This window comes from Helicoverpa zea, chromosome 27 (genome assembly GCF_022581195.2).
Source record: "Helicoverpa zea isolate HzStark_Cry1AcR chromosome 27, ilHelZeax1.1, whole genome shotgun sequence".
Lineage (NCBI taxonomy): Eukaryota > Metazoa > Arthropoda > Insecta > Lepidoptera > Noctuidae > Helicoverpa > Helicoverpa zea.
Window position 1 is genome coordinate 4,911,558 of NC_061478.1, and position 20,482 is coordinate 4,932,039.

General features: G+C 36.0%; 2 protein-coding genes across 2 annotated transcripts; both read left to right on the forward strand.

The window, feature by feature from the left end:
* Positions 1 to 249: 249 nt before the first annotated feature.
* On the forward strand, positions 250 to 14,541 carry LOC124643373. Its single transcript, XM_047182346.1, has 7 exons — positions 250 to 617; positions 1,082 to 1,529; positions 3,538 to 3,683; positions 5,163 to 5,305; positions 5,857 to 5,944; positions 13,578 to 13,786; positions 14,352 to 14,541. The coding sequence occupies exons 1-7, from the start codon at positions 351 to 353 to the stop codon at positions 14,473 to 14,475; spliced, it is 1,425 nt and encodes a 474-aa protein (XP_047038302.1). The 5' UTR covers positions 250 to 350; the 3' UTR covers positions 14,476 to 14,541.
* A 4,664-nt stretch (positions 14,542 to 19,205) lies between these two features.
* Positions 19,206 to 20,418, forward strand: LOC124643462. The gene is made up of 3 exons (XM_047182452.1): positions 19,206 to 19,452; positions 20,113 to 20,176; positions 20,257 to 20,418. The coding sequence occupies exons 1-3, from the start codon at positions 19,249 to 19,251 to the stop codon at positions 20,319 to 20,321; spliced, it is 333 nt and encodes a 110-aa protein (XP_047038408.1). The 5' UTR covers positions 19,206 to 19,248; the 3' UTR covers positions 20,322 to 20,418.
* Positions 20,419 to 20,482: the final 64 nt, after the last annotated feature.

Genomic DNA, 20,482 nt, shown 5'->3' on the forward strand with positions numbered 1-20,482 from the left:
GTTGATGTGCGGTGTAGTGTAGTCTAGTCAAGTGTAGTGTAGTCTAGTCTAGTCAATACTCAAAGAGCTGCTAACCGCGATAAAATAAAAGTACAAATAAATAGAGAGAAATAGTCTTTAGCTGCGAATTACTGCATGATTGAATTTCGTTAACTTGAATAGACAGAATTAAATAAATAGAACATTTTGGAATTTTGGAATATGGTGTCATAAAACCGAATTCATAACGCGAAACACCCATCCAACTATTCAGTAGAAATTCTAAATTTTAATTGGCAGCACAACGCGAATCGCGATCGCGAATCTGAAAATTGTAAATGTTATGATTTCTGTTTGTTTGTTTTTATAAAATGTCGAAAAATAATAAGAGAAATCGCGGCAATTGTACGGTAAATAACAAAGCACACTTCGATGTAAACTGGGATGTAGACAAATATAGGGACGAGCATGAATGTGAAGAGCACTGGCAGCTACGAAAAGCGTTCATGGAAAAGTGGAAAAACAATTTCCCCGAAGAAAGATTGGTTTGTTTGGCTCGAGTTTATACTAATATCGAGTTTATGGGGTGTAGATACCCTCCCCAAGTCATGGAACAAATCGCTCAACTATCTTTTGAGGTAAACATAACCTATAATTATACTAACGACTTAAGTCATTTAAACTTCAGGTTTTTTTTCAATTATTATCATTGATACATACTATATAGTGATCCATACTTATGTTTTGAAGTATAGTTTAAGTCATAGTTTTGTACAATAAAACACTATGTAAGGATATTGAGGCAGTTCCATTAAACCGCTTTAAGAAGCGGCCATTCGAGCTTAAATTTGAACACATACATTACATTACCAGCTTCTAGTAATCCTATGTTATAACAGAGAGGAAACATTTTTTTCGTTTGTTTGTAAACAAATTGACCAAAGCTACTAAACCAATTTGAGAAATTCCTTCACGGTTGGAAAGTTACACCCTTCCTGAGTAGTAAAGGCTATATTGAATCCCAGTATGCGTAATAGTTCCTACTGGACGCGAGTGATACCATTTAAAAACAGCGATTAATATAAAAAACATATAATTTCAGGTTGGACGTAAATATAAAGAGCAAAAGAAAACAAAACTCCAAAGGACGTTTGTGTCTGCATCAACAGCTGCCGAGGATAGAGCAAGAGGCATCAAACGTGTAGCCGGAGAAGTGGTTGAGGGCACTCCAAAATCTGCCCGAATAGCTTTCGTACCCCAAGGACAAGCTCCTGCAGAACCCGATCATAAAAACAATGTTTCCGATGAAGAAACTCAAAAAAACAACGAAGACGTTGATATGGAAGAAAATAGAAACACAACTAACAAAGTTTCAGTTGCCACGGAAACGAGATCAACAGACTTGATGGATGCCGATGGTTATTTAGAAGAAATGTCAAGTATAAAGTGTTTGGATGTCCGACTTTTCAGGGAATATATGTTCCAGTCCCCGTTTGGACGTTTGGTGTTGTTAATACGGCCGTGGGCTAAGAAATTGTGGAATATACAAAGTAAGTACTTTTTTATTAATATTTTTTATCTAATTAATGCCCAATCAACATATCAACACATATTCGCATAATCACCCGTTGGACGCCATAACGTTAGTTTCGGCTGTCGCTGAAAATCAGCGCTGGGACTTTGTCTCGCACGGGGTCGCAGCATCATGCTGAGCGAGGGCCGTATTGCGTGGTTGTGACGCATACTACCCCCTCATGTTTGTTTTCTTTCTATTTTAGCCCTTTTTTGTTTTATTTATTATATTGATTGTTTATGTAGGTACTTATGTATGCGTCCTCAATTACGTAATTAAATGTATTTTCTTTCTTTCTTTCTTTCAATCCTTCTCCATGTGAGAGGAGGCCTGTGCCCAGCAGTGGGACGATAAAAAGGCTGTAACAAATTTTTTATCTGTACAGCGTGCTCATTCTTTTCTTAGAAAATATGATATCTGTGATAATGTAAGCATAGTTTGAAATCCCTACTAATATTATAAATTTGAAAGTAACTCTGTCTGTTTGTTACGCTTTCACGTTTAAACCACTGAACAGATTTTAATAAAATTTGGTTCAGAGATCGAGTTGACCTTGAGAAAGGACATAGGATAGTTTTTATCCCGGACTTTTGAAGAGTTTTCTTGGAAACGCGATATAACCGAACTTGGGCATAATGATATAAACGGGCAAAGCAGCGGGCGGAAGCTAGTAAATAGTAATTAAACAGATGTGAAGCCAATGTATTAAAATAGTAACAATGTCACTCACATGTAGGTTTAGTTTGTAGGCTCAGAACTGTTTATTCTGTGCTATAATGTTGCCAGAACTGATAATGGTTAATGTTACTGAGAAATATGCCAGATAAAAAAACAATGTGTGTACATTTTTAGACCTCAGCAAAATTACAGTACTGTGTGGCATACATACAAAGGTTTAGTGTGTCATTGGATCATGCTGATAAAGTTAAACGAGAACAAAGCCACCCATTGAAAATAACTTACACAATGATACTTAACACCATGGAGAACACTAAGTATTTATATTTAAACAAAACATAAAAATACTAGCTTCCGCCCGCGGCTTCGGTTATAACTCTTTAAAAGTTTGGGATAATAACTATCCTATTCCTATCTCCTTTCTCAAGGTCAGTCGAGTTCGCTTATATCGCGTTTCCAAGGGAACTCTTCAAAAGTTTGGGATAAAAGCTATCCTATTTTCTTTCTCAAGGTCAACTCTAACTCTGTACCAAATTTTATTAAAATCGGTTCAGTGGTTTAGACGTGAAAGCGTAACAGACAGAGTTACTTTCACATTTATGATATTAGTAAGGATTTACTAAGATGGCCAACAAAGATTGCGAGAGGTGGCTCGTGACGTCACCTTTATGTAGGGCTGCCATCTCGAATTTCACCAAACCCGGACAAACATTAAAAAAACCCGGACATTTGGCGTAAATCGCATTTTTTCCCCGAAGGAGTACGATTTTTTTAAACAAAATAATACCTAATTTGTGATCCATTTACTATTAACACATACCTACTTAAATCCAATGAGGTGCTTCCTTACATGAAAAGTGTCCGGGTTTTCCCCGGACACTTCTTGAAACCCCGCCCGGACGGCCCCCGGACGGCCTCCAAACGAGGACAAATCCGGGGAAACCCGGACGGATGGCAGCCCTACCTTTATGTAAAATTAGTTCCTAAAAGTCACGTAACGCAAATTTCAATCATGTTATATCTCCGTTGTTATATGTTTGCGAGAGAAAAGAAAAAATCATCATCATTCTCCTGCCCTTAGCCCAATCCTCTTTGTGGTCGGCGCAGCATGTTTTCTCCTTCCATATCTGCCGTCATCTCACAAGTAACATTCTTTCTTACCATATCTACTTTCACACACACACACGAAAACGAAAAGAAATTATACGTGTCCATTATTTTAGGCTTATTTAAAAGACGAATTAATTCTTTTTTTTTTTTTTCATTTACCATGCCTATTTACCTTTACATAATTATTTTTGTTGTAGCGAGCTGTCAAGTATGTGGTTTAAGTCTGACCAATGGTTTTGAAAACAAATGCTACTCTCTCCGTATTAATGATAGGTTGCTCGCCCAAGCTGAGGGTGAAACTAAAGTTGAGGCTAAGAATGCGGCGGAAAACTTGGCATGGGAGGTATGTATGATATGTATAGAATGATAATTATGACTGTTTATCTTTTGAACATCTTTGCAGTTGTTACGGGTAGTCAGAATAGGCATGATGACAGTAATCAAAAATCATTAAAATAATATATTTATTAAATTAAACTTGAAGCTTGGAATATAAAACGCGCATTGTTTTCTTTATTAATAATGTTATTAATATGTATTTTTATAAAATAAAATTACGAAATAAGGCAATCCGCCATGATATCTTGAACACCAATCAGAGCTCGTGACGTCATCTCTCAAAACAAATCGCGCGAAAGCGCGCGAACGTCACATTTCGTTATTGTGAACTTCCACTGCGATCTTTGTTTTTAATTAATTAATTGTTTATAACACGAGTTATGGAGCCCGGGTTTATCAAGGCAAACAGCGCTAATTTGCCTAGAATTGATATCATAATGCTGGGAAAGTTTTTGGCATCAAATAAAGATTTTTGTTCAGCTGAATTTAGAAATGTTAAAACTTCCATGTGAGTATACTAGTTTAATTAAAAAACAATGAGAGATGAAACCTAACCTCGAAATAGTTATTTACATTATAAACTATGCTAGAATCTAGAGAACTATGTAATAACTTACATCAAAGTGATCTTCACAAAAATAAAGTTGTACCCTGGGCAATATTGCTTTTGAATCTCGCCTTGCAAGTTTAAGCCACTTGTTTCGTATTTTTTTATTGTGAGGAACGTACACAAATAACTTATCAGGAGTTGTTTTGGATGTGTTCTTACACTGGGGGACCCCACAACACCTATGCCCTTTCGAATTCATATTTAATAACACAAAAAATTATTATTGCACGAGCGTTGTTTACTTGCGTCTTGTAATTTCAGTCGTGACGTCACAAGTGACGACATGACACTGACAAGCGTTTTCGTGCCGGATTCAAAGTGGACAGAGAAAAATGCAATTATTTGATAAAAAAACTTCGCATTTTCTTAAAATTAATAATTTTTCATATAAAATAGACGTATACCTACATCATACAAAGGAATTTAAAAATTTGTCATCATGCCTATTGCCCGACTGACAACCAGTCCTACCTAGGCGGGTAGGGTTGCCCTTGTATCTGGGTTGATAAGGTCAGATATACAGTCGCTCCTTGTAAAACTCATTAAATATTAAAAAAAAAATACGTCCTATATGTTTTTCACTTCACTTTCTAAGTAAGGACCTATAACTCTACCGAAACATATCAGTTTCATCTCTGGGTAAAAAATCTTGTAAAGTAGTGTTTTATTTTAAACTAGCTTCAGGAAATAACTGCTTTCCGTAGCCGGAGAATGACAAACACTATCCTTCTACCCGGATCTAAGCTACCTTCCTTCTAAATTCCAGCTTAAACTGTTCAGCCATTCTTGAGTTACAAGTAACGTAACTAAATCGACATTTTAATTTTTAGATTTAAAAATTTTAAGACTTAGATTCAAATGCTTATATTTCAGGCACTACGAGGCGAAGTAGTGAGCGTACTAATAAAGGAGCAATTCATAGCACAAGGCGACACACGGATAAGTGTGAGCGATGTCTCCGGCAAGAAGAAGGACGATGTCTTTGGAACTCCCGTCGAGAACAGTGTGGCTACTAAGTAAGTTCCTAAAAGTACATTCAATAAATTATCGGTATGGTGTCACCATTTCATTAAAGTTGTCTCAAAGGGCTTCAGCGTGTTGGCTTCGGCTCCACGTTCGCCTCCCAAAAATGCAGGTCTCTGTAGTCCCGTGGTCTGGTCGAGATATTTCGATTAATCGCAATAAATATTATATAATAAAGGAATTTATTTTTTTGTTTGTTTGGCTTCGTAACTACTGAACTGATTTAAAAATTCTTTCACCATTATAAAGCTACATTACCTGCGAGTTACGTAGGCTATACTTTATCCCGGTACGGGCAGTAGTTCCCACGGGACTCGAGTTAAACCACGGGAAAACGGCTACTTCAACAAATAATTCGATGCCTTTTATGTATACAACTTCAGTTGAATCGGCACTTAACTAAAGATAAACAATGTTGATAGGACTTTTTATTTAAACAGATGATGATGATATGATTTTAAGTACCCACAGAATATTCTGAATAATGTTTTAAACTGAATGACCTTTTTACGAGAATAATGTATTTTTTATTTGTTTATTTCAGAATGATGAAATTAATGGGTTGGCAAGGCGGAGGGTTGGGAGTCGACGCGCAAGGCATATCTGAACCTATCAAGCCGAACTTACAAATGGTGAGTCATCTATACTTTTACTTAGTCTTACCTAGGGGTATTGGGTTGCCTAGGTAACTGAATCCGGTGGTGGTTGGCATCCGGTGAGACCGGAACAATACAACAATAGACCCCGAATTAAAAACTCAATACAATACGCAATTATCTGGAAATATCGGATCGATAAAAAAGTAATCGATAAGGTAGACTGGTAGAGAACGCCTAAGGCGTTAAGTCCGCCATTGTACTATGTGTGCAAGAAGTATTTTAAATAAAGTCAAAGTCAAATCATTTATTTCATTTAGGCCTTTACAAGCACTTATGAACGTCAAAATTATAACTAAGTTTGATTCTAGTTGCCCATTCCAAAAGTAGCTTCCTATGGAGAAGAACGGGCAAGAAACTCCATGGTTACTCTTTTTAAAAATAATATAGTATTACAATTTGTATGTATTGATACATACAGTAAAAGCATGCGAAGATCATGTAGAATCGCAAAGACAAATGAGGATAAAGTGACAATTAAAATGCTACATGGTGTTCACATTTACAAATTGGTTTATATTTTGGTACAAAGTTACAAACAAATAATCAAAAGATGAATACAATTTTATTTGCTGGTGTAATTTTAATTTGTTAATTAATTAGATATTGTCAGTATGTCCTATGGAGCAGGACCAGCATGTTTCCAAGCATTTTTATCTTGAATGTAATCTTCTAATTTATAATATGCTTGCTTACAAAGTGTGGCTTTTATATGAGTTTTAAACCGCATGTCATTTAGTTCCAGAATGTTGTCTGGTATTTTATTATAACATTTGACACAATATCCCATGAAAGATGTATGTACTTTAAATAATCTAAACTGCGGGATAGCTATCTTATTTTTATTTCTAGTGTTATAATTATGTCTATCACATATTTTTTCAAACAAATGTAAGTTTTTCCTAACATACATGATATTTTCATAAATAAATTGGCAAGGTACGGTCATGATATTAATTTTTTTAAACAGTTCCCTAAGAGATTCACGACTACGTAAGTTGTACATAGCTCTGACAGCTCGCTTTTGCAAGATAAATATGCATTCAATGTCAGCAGCTCGTCCCCACAGCAGAATGCCGTACGACATGATGCTGTGGAAGTAACTAAAATATACCAGTCTAGCTGTTTCTACGTCCGCTAGCTGCCTCATCTTTCTGATAGCATAGGCGGCCGAGCTAAGACGACCCGCAAGAGATGTAATGTGGGGTCCCCACTGTAGTTTTTTGTCAAGAGTGATTCCCAGGAAAACTGTTTGATTTATAAATTCTAGTTTTTCACTATTATACTTCGGCCGTTCAGAGAATGCGTTCCTGACACCTATCAGTTAGTCACGACTAGTGATGGGCACAACATAACACTGAGTTCGTTACCGTTCCTTCAAAATGAACCGCCGCATTATTTTAAGATTATTTTCGTTTTAAATTGGCGGAATCATTTGTTTTATATTTTAGTTATTTAAGTGGAAACCAAAAAAAGGTAATATTCATATAATAAAATTGTTTTATTTATTCTTTGTTACAAGTACATTGAATTGAATGTGCGAACAGAATATTAATCAGACTCCGATTTGCTTGAGGAGGTGGTGTCTTCATCATCATCTTCGCCTACATGTATAATTATATTATTATCAATAACAGAATCAATCCTGATATCTCGGTCTAACAAAAGCCGGGTAATCAAATAAAAACAGATCGAAAACACTTGAAAAACGTGGTCTATGCGCACGAAACGACAACGGACGACTGTTTTAGCGTCACAAAATGGCGGCCCATAACGCCATTTGGGGTTACCATTTTTAATCTAAGTATAAAAATGCGGTTTGGTCATAGTTTTATTTTTATATTTCATAAACGTTATAATTAAGTCTTATAGTCCATTATTTTCCAATTCTTAAAAAGAAAATCAAAACGTATTATTTTATATTATAACTGTATAAGAACAGATTACGATATTTGCCTGTTATTTTTAGCACAGCACTACAAAATATAAACCGCTGACATAACCTTGTAATAGCGCAGTATAGATTTAGAAAAATATTGTTTACCAAGTTATTTGACACTCAGTTTGGCACAAAATTATAACATTCATTGATTATTGATATAATAATGTTGTTTTAATGCTCCTCAATTGTTAAAACGGTAAACAACCAGCAAAAATATTTTTATCGTAACTGCAACGCCATTGCAAAGTTACGTCGTCAGTTCAATCGCGACGTGTCAGGAACGCATTCTCTGAATGGCCGAACTATAAGTATAATGTCACATTCACTACTTTTTACATTTGGCAATGAAAATCGAATGCATTTTGTTTTTTTTTCATTAAGAGCCAAGTTATTTGCGTTGAACCAATTTTGAACCTGGAGAATGGAATTGTTTACGTCGTCTAAGGTACGTCTACGTCGATCAATATTAAAAATAAGAGAAGTGTCATCGGCAAACAACACCATTTTAGGTTGATTATCAAATAAGTAGGGCAAATCATTTATGTAAACTAAAAAGAGGAACGGACCTAATATAGAACCTTGTGGTACGCCCATTGCCATCACTGAACCTCGTGAATTTACGCCGTTTACTTGAACTTTAAGTTGCCGACCATTTAGATATGATTTTAACAGCTGGAGAGAAGTATCTCTTATTCCGTAATGCTCTAGCTTTCGCAAAAGCGTTTCGTGATTTACACAGTCAAACGCTTTTGAGAGATCGCAGAAGATTCCAATAGAGTCTTCAGCTTCCTCCCAAGCCTTAAAGATGTGCTTGATCAAAGTTACACCAGCATCGGTTGTACAGCGACCTTTAGTGAAATCGTATTGTTCTTTGTGAAAGATGGAGTTTTTATTGAAATGGCGCAACATCTGTTCAAGCATCAACTTTTCAAATACCTTGCTGAGAACCGGTAAGACAGAAACGGGTCTATAGTTATTCGATTCCTTACTATTTCCCGATTTGAATAAAGGAACTACTTTGCTGTGTTTCATTAAGTCAGGAAACACGCCTTGGTCTACGCTAACATTAAATATGTAAGTTAAATAAGGTGCAATTGTTTCAATAATTGACCTACATACCTTGACAGACATACCCCACAGATCTTCTGTTGATTTTATTTTAAGATCTTTAAAGGCTTTAATAATAGCCTCGGGGCTGGTATGTTGAAATTTAAATAGTAAAGAGCATGGTTTAACATGTTTTTTGAGTAGATCGATAGACACGGTGGTGGAAGAATTTAGTGCTTTTGTCGTCTCGAAAGGTATTTTAGTAAAGAATGCTTCAAACTCTTGAGCTACTTCAAGGTTACTGCTGATGGTACCATTATCAGTTTCTAGACTTAAATCAGTTTTTCGAACTTTTCGTCTCCCTGTTTCGTTGTTAATTACTGTCCAAGTAGTTTTTATTTTATCATCAGCATATTTTATTTTATTTCTAATATGAATAGATTTTGCCTGTTTACAAACGGTTTTAAATATTTTTGAATATTTTGAGACGTGGTCACGGAAACTTGGATCGGCGTTATAAGGCTTTAAACCATAAAGTTCAAACAGCTTTTCTCTACTTTTACGAATACCCGGGGTTGCCCAGTCACTAAATAAGAACTTAGATTTAATAATTTTAGTTTTGACTGGAAAAGCTAAGTTGAATTGGTCGTTTAATACAGAGAAAAAATCGGCATAAATATCACTTGGATTTTTAAGATTGAAGCTATGTACACACAGTTTATCAGCTAGAGTCTGATTTAGTTTATCGATTTTTTTTGAAGTATATTCTCTAAAATTTATTTTTGTTTTCTCTGGTGGAGAGTAAGTGTGGAAAGTGATCACTTGTCCACTGTGATCAGATGGCAAGTAATTCACTATGGACTTATGCAGGTACTCACAGCTGCAAAAAATATTGTCTATACAAGTAGCAGTAGTTGGTGTTACCCTAGTAGGTTCTTCAAAAACGTTATGCAAATTAAATGATTTGAAAAGATTTAAAAAACTCGAACTTATAATATTATTTTCTAAAATATTAATATTGAAATCACCACATATGATGACTGACTTACTACTGCTACTGACTTTTTTCAAGACATCTTCCATGACAGAGTCAAATACACAAAGATTCTGGTGTTGCGGTGGTCTGTAGACACACACTATCACATGCTTATCTAGCTCAACACAGGACAATTCAATATTATGTTCCACTGACATATCAACTATATCTTTTCTTACTTTATGTTTAATATGATTTTTGACTAATATTAGGGAGCCACCATGTATCATGGATTTCCGGCTAAAATAACTAGCTACACAATAATTCTCAAAGGACAATGCCAGGGTGTGGGCTCAAAGTTTGCCCAGCAGTGGGAGTAGTTTCAGCTGGTTCCATAGTGCACTCTGAACACGAAATCCAAATATTTTTGAAATCGGTCCCAGAGGTCCCGAGAAAAACCGGTTCAAATGTTAAACTTGATCAGTCACTTTATAAAGTCCAAGCCATTTGCCCAGTAGTGGGAATGGTTAGAATAGGTTCTTTACTTCACTCTTAAGACGGAATCCAAATATTTTTGAAATCGGTCCCAGAGGTCCCGAGAAAAACCGGTTCAAATGTCAAACTTGAACAGTCAATTAATAAAGCCCAAGCCATTTGCCCAGTAGTGGAAATTGTTAAAATAGGTTCCATAGTGCACTCTGAACACGAAATCCAAATATTTTTGAAGTCTGTCCCAGAGGTCCCGAGAAAAACCGGTTCAAATGTTCTCCATAGATAGTCACTTAACAAAGCCTGAGCCATTTGCCCAGTAGTGAAAGTGGTCGAAATAGGTTCTTTGCTGCACTGTTAACACGAAATCCAAATATTTTGGAAATCGGTCCCAGAGGTCCCGAGAAAAACCGGTTCAAATGTTAAACTTGAATAGTCACTTTATGAAGCCCAAGCCATTTGCCCAGTAGTGGGAATGGTTAGAATAGGTTTTTTACTTCACTCTTAAGACGGAATCCAAATATTTTTGAAATCGGTCGCAGAGGTCCCGAGAAAAACCAGTTCTAATGTTAGCCAGCCATTATTAGCAAGCCATTTTAAGCAGCCACAAACCTAACAACCTCTTTTCTTGAAATAACATTCAGATAGATAGTGGTTTCACTGTTAACAGGATAAAAAAAAAAACAGAAATAGACGTTTAAAGGTAATTGTTGTTTCTCTTGCTTTTCAGTCTCTATCTACCACAATCAGTCCTAAGTTCGAGTAGCGTCATGCAATTAATATCCTTAATGGCAATGGAAAAATCTTATCAAGACGAATAAAATAAGCTCAAACACGAGGTAGTAAATAGATACCGTTGAGGAGTTCCCTCGTCTCACTGTCATCTCCATCGTCAGGTCAGGTCTTAACCTCCACAGTTTTGTGGTGTCGGAGACATATACCCGATTGACAAGTTTTTATTCGATATGTGCTTACAATTTCCGAGAGTTCCATAATGTTTTAAGGTTTCTATCACCAGACCCTGGACCCTGGAACTATTTGGAAATTAAATCCTTTTAAACAATAAAATGATTGTTTAAATCGGTTGGTAAACGACGGAGTTATGCACGTACTTACGTAAAAAGAATACAAACGAACTGAGAAACTCCTCCATTTTTTGAAGTCGGTAAAAAAAAATCTCTTTCAATACCTCGTATTTGTCGATTAATATTATAATGCATTTCAATTAAGGTAATAAAAGTGGAATAGTTAAGAGTTCGTAAGCATATTTTTCGTAGTATTGAATAAGAGTCAAACCAGTTTTTCTCAGCACTCCTGGGTTAGATTTCGAAATATTTCGGTCTGGGACCTATTATAAGCCTATGGAACATAATATACTATGCAGTTACTGTGGGCAACTCTTGAGCCCAACTTCCATACAAAGAATAGCATTGTCCTTTATAGATTCTACTTGATAATCTTTCAGCCAATGTTCTGTAATACAAATTACATCAAACTTGGTTTGTTCTAATACTAATTCTATTTCAAGAAGTTTAGAAGAGCAACTCTGAATATTTTGATTAAAAAGTTTTAAAATATGTTGCTCATTCCTGTGATTTTTGTAATTAACTAAGTCGCCAGAAGATAACTTGCTTCTATCTTTAAAATTATTAAATACTGGAATATCTTCTGTTGTCTTAATAATTAGTTTAAATTATTTATATCAGGAGTGTTCTCCACAAATGATATAACTTGCATAGAAGAATCTATGCCACCGGCGTGTTCAATATGATTAGAATGTTCTAACATATTGGTGGTGGTGGTGGTAGTGGTGGTAGATAGTATTTGTGGACCCCCCTTCGTACATGACGTCATCATACAACAATCTATCAGTGTGCTGTTAGTATAACTATACAGCATACCCTCGTCCCCTAACCTACATTTCATTATATTAGATATAATATTGTCAATATTATATGCTATCAACATAGCAATAGTATGTCTACAACTACCAGGAACAGATACAGCTCCCTTAATCAAAGTAAAATCACTAATAAACTTATTAGTATCAAAAAATAAAAGTTTGTCACTATGACAACATGTCAACATGTGTAATGTATTATTTAAATAAATAAATAAGTATATAAAGTAAAGTATATCCGACAAATACTCAAGCTTATCAATCAATATACCTATCTATGGACTAGTCACGTAGCTATACACGAATACATATTTAAATAAAAAAAAATACTTTGTAAACTGTTCATATCATGAACAACAAAATGGTGAGCGGAAATGTCTTAAGAAAGTAGCGCGCCAAAATGCGAGTGTTCGGGGGACTCTATGAATATTATAATAATATGTCATAGACAATTTAAGGTTAGAATAAAATACCCGTCAGTTATATAAACTCTAATCACAAAATAAACAACATTTATATATTTACTATATTTCTCCCGCGGATTCACCCGCACCCCGTGCTTATTATTCAGACTGAATAGAATAGAATACTTTTATTTGCATCGAATATAGGTACATACATAAGTTATAGAATGATACAAGAATGGGTAAGTCCCGGGTACATTCTACCTTTTGGCATGCAAAAACTAAAATTAATCATATCTTAAATAAAAAAACTTTTAAGTTAAACGGTTTTATATCTTATGTGCACTGATTTTTAGTATTTAATGAAAATGCCTACCGAATATTCTTCATTCTATACATGGGTCAGCAGCGGTGAGGGAGTGCCAGACTCTTACTGACTAAAAACCGTTCTTTTTCGTTGTAGGCCTTTTATGTACCACGACCACGGTAACTCTTTAGGACAATCCCGCAGCCCAGGCAGGCCTAGGCCCTGTTGGGCCCCGTTGGGGTTGCTGACAGTATTCTACTTGAGTAGCCTTTCATTTGATACCCATATTGAGGGGGTTGTGGAAAAATATGTAATCCGCCATTTTGTACCGGCGGCCATCTTGGATTTACAATGTTATTGATATTACTATATTGTATTGTCATCGGAATTAAAGGTGTGTACCAAATTTCAGATCAATCTGACAACAGGAAGGCACTGAAATTTCAATTTCTAAATTTGACCCAAGAATGAATAAATAATAAAACAAACGGGGTGAGCTAAATAAAACCGTTTAATAAAAAATACCTATTCTTTGTCTACCTAGGTGAATCGTGCAGGTCTAGGCAGTGCCCAAGACATACGAATGCTCCGTCGCGCATCCCAAACCATGATGCAGCGGTACATAGCGTCCGACACTTTCGACCTTGACCTTGTGTTTACGAACGACTTCACGAAGCCTGAGCGAGCTATCCTGCATCAATGCGCGCAGAAGATGGGGCTGGCTTCCAGGAGTTATGGGGAGGGTGAGGATAGGTAAGGTTTTGTTATTTTTGACCTTGATTTACAAATTGGCTGTTTTCTTCGATTTCAACCGCGTCTTTTTTAGGGTTCCGTACCCAAAGGGTACAATGGGACCCTATTGTTTTCGCTCATCTGTCCATCCGTCCGTCCGTCTTTCCGTACGTCCGTCAGTCAGTCACCAGGCTGTATCTCATGAACCGTGACAGTTAGAGAGTTGAAATTTTCACAGATGATGTATTTCTGTTGCCGCTATAACAACAAATACTGAAAACTAGAAAACAATAAATATTTTGGGGGCCTCCCGTACTACAAACGTAATTTTTTTGCTCATTTTCTAAATAATTGTATGGAACCCTTCGTGTGGGAGGTTCCGACTCGCACTTGGCCAGTTTTTTTAATAACTACTGTCCGTATACGATTAAAGGTAGCCCATAGGTTAGTTCAGCTTCCTAACAGTGTTTTTTTTCTAATCGGTTCAGTAGTTTCAGAGCTTTTAGGTACCTACAAACAAACATACAAAAAAGTTTTCTCTTTATTATATTAGTAGAGACTTATGTATGTTAAATTCTTTTTACAGATTCCTTGTAGTCAAAAAGAAGCTGGATCCATTCTCCCTGGTCCGAGCGATCGTCGAAAAGGGCGGGAAAACGCCGAAATACCAAGTTTTCATACCTGCAGCATTGGCGCGAAATAGACCGTAGTCTCGAATATTTACAACTGTTAATTCTGATAAGAACAATAAAGTTTATATTGATTTACTAAGTTGATATGTTGTTTTATTCTTTCAACTATTAATAGGTGCTATTTGAATAGCTACTTTTTTTTAGCCCATGTTGTCCCACTGCTGGGCAAAGGCCTCCCCCATAGCCTTCCATCTGTCCCTGTCGGTCGCCATTTGTGACCAGTCCTTGTGGAAGTTGTCTAGGTCCTCTCTCCAGCGTTTTCTTGGTCTTCCTCTTGGTCGCCCATCATCAGGGATCCATTTTGTGGTGTTGTTGGCCCACTTATCCGGGTGCATTCTGTAGACGTGACCCGCCCAGTCCCACTTCAACTTTGCAGACTTAGGGTCATGGCACAGTATAGCGGCACCGCAACAGCACGGCTCCACACCAGCATTTAAGTTGTCATTCAATTTAGAGCATTAAATCGTGTATATTATAATATATTTCGTAATTTCAATATGAAAAAGCCAACGGCGAGTAGTCAGCGCGCTTGCCGCTTCCACACAACTCGGCTCGCAGCCCGCGTGCTGCAAGCGAGCGGACCTCATGCGTACAGCGCGCCGACGGCATGCTCATTACGCGCCGACTCCGAGTCGGCAGCGAAACAACGTCATTACGTCGTGTTCAATCATAACTGTCTTAAAATAATATTGAGTTTGCGATGACAGCAAGCTTACACCTTGCGGACAACGCGTAGTTAGCGCGCTGGCAGCTAGCCGTAGTCTTAATTCGAGGCGACGCACAGTAGATCGACGCCATACAAGCGTTGGGACATAGGATATTTAAATATCCAAATGTCAATTTTTGAAAAACGAGTTATGCCATCGTATTTGTCTTCTTATTAGCTGTTAAAAATGTTACTAGCATTTTCTGATTGGACTCTTACATCGAGAGCTATAGCGCAAAATGTGATTTAAATGTATGGGAAGTGACTTAAAAACTGATGTATCTCGAGATTCCCTTCGCCTTTCGACTTGATTTTTTTATATGGTAATAAGACATATATTTGGCACATTTTCTTCAAACAAACATGGTGCGATAAATGTGCCCGTTTTAAGATACAAGTATAGACCGATTTTTGCAATATCATCTACATATTTATTTATAAGTTTCACATATTTTATCTCTGAATCTCACTTCAGTGGTGACTCACTGATATGGTCAGGCCATAACTCATTGGTGCACCGATAATATAATCTCTGGAAATAATTATATAATGAGATAATTTGTTAATTTTTGGTAATTTGTTATTACCTAAATTTTAATGAGGTGATTAGCTATTTTTTTGGAAAATTAGCTAATTACTTATAAAAGACCTTTTTATTGTTTACAATAAGAACTCGAATCGATTTTTAACATACCTACCCTCATTAGTGCCAATTTTGGAAACCATATAAATAGGTGCATTACTTGAAGAGCATTAGTTGTAATTTCATCCTCATCCGAGTGTTGTCATTATGTCTTTTCACGGTTTCGGTACTTACCTCGACCTTTACATTTCTCTACGTGAAGGTGGTGATATTCGGGACTATAATCAATTATTTACGTCTCTGAAAACCAATAGTGATTTTCAGTTAAGAGACGCAGTTGAAAAAGAACTTAAAGAATGGTGTCGTAGATTTTGTTATCGGATCTATGCTAAATGGATGAAATCTTCAAGAAATCAAGAAGCATTTATGCGGAAGTATTCCTCCTGGTTGCAAGCAGATATCAAATGGCCAGAAAATTGGAAAGAGAATGTTATTATACCCGAAGAAGAAATAGACGAGGCATCTGAAGAACCAACAGCGACAACATCCGATTCTTTCACAAATGTTGTGATGAATCCGGAATGTCGGGTTTCCGACGCATCTACATCTACTTCGATAGAAAGCCGCAAACCTTTTGAAGAATTATCGAACAAACAAAAAAGAAGACGCACAGAATCGAGTTGCAGCTCCTATAGCACGGAAGAAATCGTCTTCTCTGCTCAAACGAGCCTCAAATCATCTGGAAAAAAAGATGTGGCTGAAATCCTGCAGTACCTTTTAGAAAATCCAGAGCAAGTCTCTAAAGTAAAGCAGTTTATTCAATTTGGAGAAATGAAAGAAATATCATCCCAAAAAGCTTTGGCATTATATGTCACTTTAAGACTATCAAAGTTTCGATACATAACACTAAGAGATTTCAGTGAAAAGGAAGGAATTTGTAAATACCCTAGTTATTATAAACTTCAAGAAGAGAAGAAAAAGTGCTACCCTGACAACAGTGCTGTAACAATAACAGAAACTTCTGTTAAGATTAAACTTCAAGCTCTGTTAGATTTAACTGTAAATAGACTGGTTTATTATTAGACGTTGTAAAACAAGGCAGTGGGACGACAAACAACGGAAACTCAGCTAGAAGGTTCTTTCAAGATCCAGCCAAAACTGCTGATATAACTGGACTAGACGTTGCTTTAGTGCAAAGACTTGGTGTGATCCTACAATGTATTTCTTCTGGTGAAAAAATTATTGTAAACAAATTTAATGAATTCTGTATAGATACTGCAAAAATGTTTACCAATCTTTATCCATGGTATTATATGCCTGTGAGTATTCATAAGTTGCTTATTCATGGAGCTCATATAATTGAGCATTTGTCTATAGTGCCAATCGGTTTTTTGTCAGAAGAAGCATCTGAAGCGAGAAACAAAGATTTTCGTAAATTTAGAGAGTCTCACTCGAGAAAAAGTAGTAGTATTAATTGTAATGAAGATGTACTTCATAACCTGCTTCTCACTTCAGATCCTTTTTTGACAACCATACGACCAAAATTGGATCGTAACGTAAAGAGAAATATGTTTAAAGAAGTTTATGAAATGATAGTCACAGAAGAAAATCAAGTAGAATTTTGTGACGTTATGAATTTAATATCTGATAGCGATTCTGAAGAATCTGAAATAGAATCTGATGATGATATTTTCTGTGACTAACACTTTCTTTTAGACTATTGATTTTTATGATGCTTTATGATGCTGTTCTTCGTTTTGTTTGTTATATTGAATATTTGTTTTTACTGTTTTTATCATGTCTAAATATTAGTGTCAACCAATTTAAAATTTTGTCCTTACTTTATCATTATGAAATTAGTTATTAGTAAATTGTAGTTAAGTACTTCAAAAAATATCTTAGTAATAGAATTGTAGGTATATTTTGATGTTTTTACATATTTTATTATTTGTAATTTATTATTTTTTTAGTAACTAAGCGTGACAATAAAATATTTTTTTGTTTTTCATAAAAAACGACTGCTTTTATTTAATTTAATTTCAGTCAACCATGCGCCTATTTATATGGTTTCCAAAATTGGCACTTATGAGGGTAGGTATGTTAAAAATCGATTCGAGTTCTTATTGTAAACAATAAAAAGGTCTTTTATAAGTAATTAGCTAATTTTCCAAAAAAATAGCTAATCACCTCATTAAAATTTAGGTAATAACAAATTACCAAAAATTAACAAATTACCTCATTAGTAGTATATAATTATTTCCAGAGATTATATTATCGGTGCACCAATGAGTTATGGCCTGACCATATCAGTGAGTCACCACTGAAGTGAGATTCAGAGATAAAATATGTGAAACTTATAAATAAATATGTAGATGATATTGCAAAAATCGGTCTATACTTGTATCTTAAAACGGGCACATTTATCGCACCATGTTTGTTTGAAGAAAATGTGCCAAATATATGTCTTATTACCATATAAAAAAATCAAGTCGAAAGGCGAAGGGAATCTCGAGATACATCAGTTTTTAAGTCACTTCCCATACATTTAAATCACATTTTGCGCTATAGCTCTCGATGTAAGAGTCCAATCAGAAAATGCTAGTAACATTTTTAACAGCTAATAAGAAGACAAATACGATGGCATAACTCGTTTTTCAAAAATTGACATTTGGATATTTAAATATCCTATGTCCCAACGCTTGTATGGCGTCGATCTACTGTGCGACGCCGTGCTGCAGCCGTGCTGTTGCGGTGCCGCTATAATGTGCCATGACCTTTATTGCCCACATCGACTATGCCCGTCTTGGACCGGATAATGGTGTTGCGTATCCGGTCACTAAGCCGTATGTTGAGTAGGCTACGCTCCATGCTCCTTTGGCATACTTTTAGCCTGAGGTCCGATTCTCCTAAGTTAATAATGTCAAAATCGAATAGAAATCGAATCGCAATATGATCGCAATAGCAGTTTTAACCATATCGGGCATTCTGCTACTAATAAAAGACCAATCATATTCGATTGACATTTGATTGGTGTGCGATTGGTCTGCTATTTTGGTAATTTTGGTCTATCTATATGGTAGTTTGCTGTACAATCATTTTGCAATCGTAAATCATTTGCAGACAAAATGATTCATTATTGAATGACAGAAAATGATAAAAACGTTTATTTCAAATTTTTTTTTTAAAGACATCGGAATTAAGAACTTCCTACTTTTTGATGTCGGATGTCGGTTGAGAATAAAATACCTATATAGTACCTACTCTTTTGATCCTTGTTACCTACCAAAGATAACAATCATTCAACCCGCATCATGAAACACGCAGATAAAATCTAGCATCTGTTTAATATTCTGAAAACATCAATTGGTTTTAATCAGATCTTTAAAAAATACGGGACTGATCGAATCTATTGAGTATAAATACACAACAAAAATACAATTCAACATTATTCAACTTTCGTTTCTGTACGGAACTCCCACCATTTTGTACTCACTTTTTTAAAATGAACGCGAAATTGGCAACGGTGTTATTGGCTTACTGCCTTATCCACTTTTTCAGTGGAGCGGAAAGTTCGTTTATAAAGCCTAATAATGTACCAAGAGTTGGAAGAAGCAATGAAGCAACTCCATTCGATCAGGGAAGCATGGGCTATGTTATTAAAACGAATAAGAATATACCGCGGATGGGCAGGAGGAACTATGACTCGGTAAGATTATAGTAGGTAACACTAGCTTCTGCCAGCGGTTTCATCCGCATCCCGTGGGAACTACTTCCCGTACCGGGATAAAAAGTAGCCTATAGCCTTCCTCGATAAATGGGCTATCTAACACTGAAAGAAATTTTCAAATCAGACCGGTAGTTCCTGAGATTAGCGCGTTCAAACAAACAAACAAACAAACAAACTCTTCAGCTTTATAATATTAGTATAGATTAAACACTGTTCTCCTATTTGCTGAAGTCCTAAATCTGTGTGCGACCCCTATTTAGTTGCAATAAGTTACCATCAAGGTCTTTTTTGGAGGGAAATCATCAAATAGTGACCCCTCCCGCTGCGGGCGCAGCGTAAGGGAGTGTCAGACCATTACTTTCCTCTTTGGTCAGACCCTTACTGACTAAAACCCACCACGTTCTCGAGTCCTTTGTGCACCACGGCTGCGGCATGTATACAGCTTTCGAACTCTCGCACAGCCCTGGAAGGCTTTGGACTTAATCGGGGTACTCATTTAATTCTTGATAGTACCATTGGGTAATGGCCTAGATCAGGGTGCGTGCTTCTGCATTTTTCGCAAGCAACTTTTAAGATGTTTATATATTAATTACCTACAATTAGTGAATAAAGTTAAAGTACACGAAAGTTATTTTTCAGGAAAACCGCTACGACATCCCCAAGTTTTATCAACTACCTACAGGAAATTATGGCTCATACGAAGGTAAGACTTTATTGATTGTAATTGAGTACAATTTAGATTATAATATGTTATTTAAATAATTTTATGTATCCTATACGCAGGCGACGAGTACAATGTACCAATTGAAGCCTACTACCCTAAAAATTTGGAAAACATGAGAAGATAAACTGGAACTTCGTGAATCTCACAATTTGTAGTGCCGAAAGTTTAAAGTTGTTGATCTAGTCCTTAGTTAAATAAATGATTTCATAGCATGCATGCAATTTGGCATTTTTATTTTAGAACCTTTTTCTAACATTTTGTGCAGACTTTTTTTTATTCAGCGTA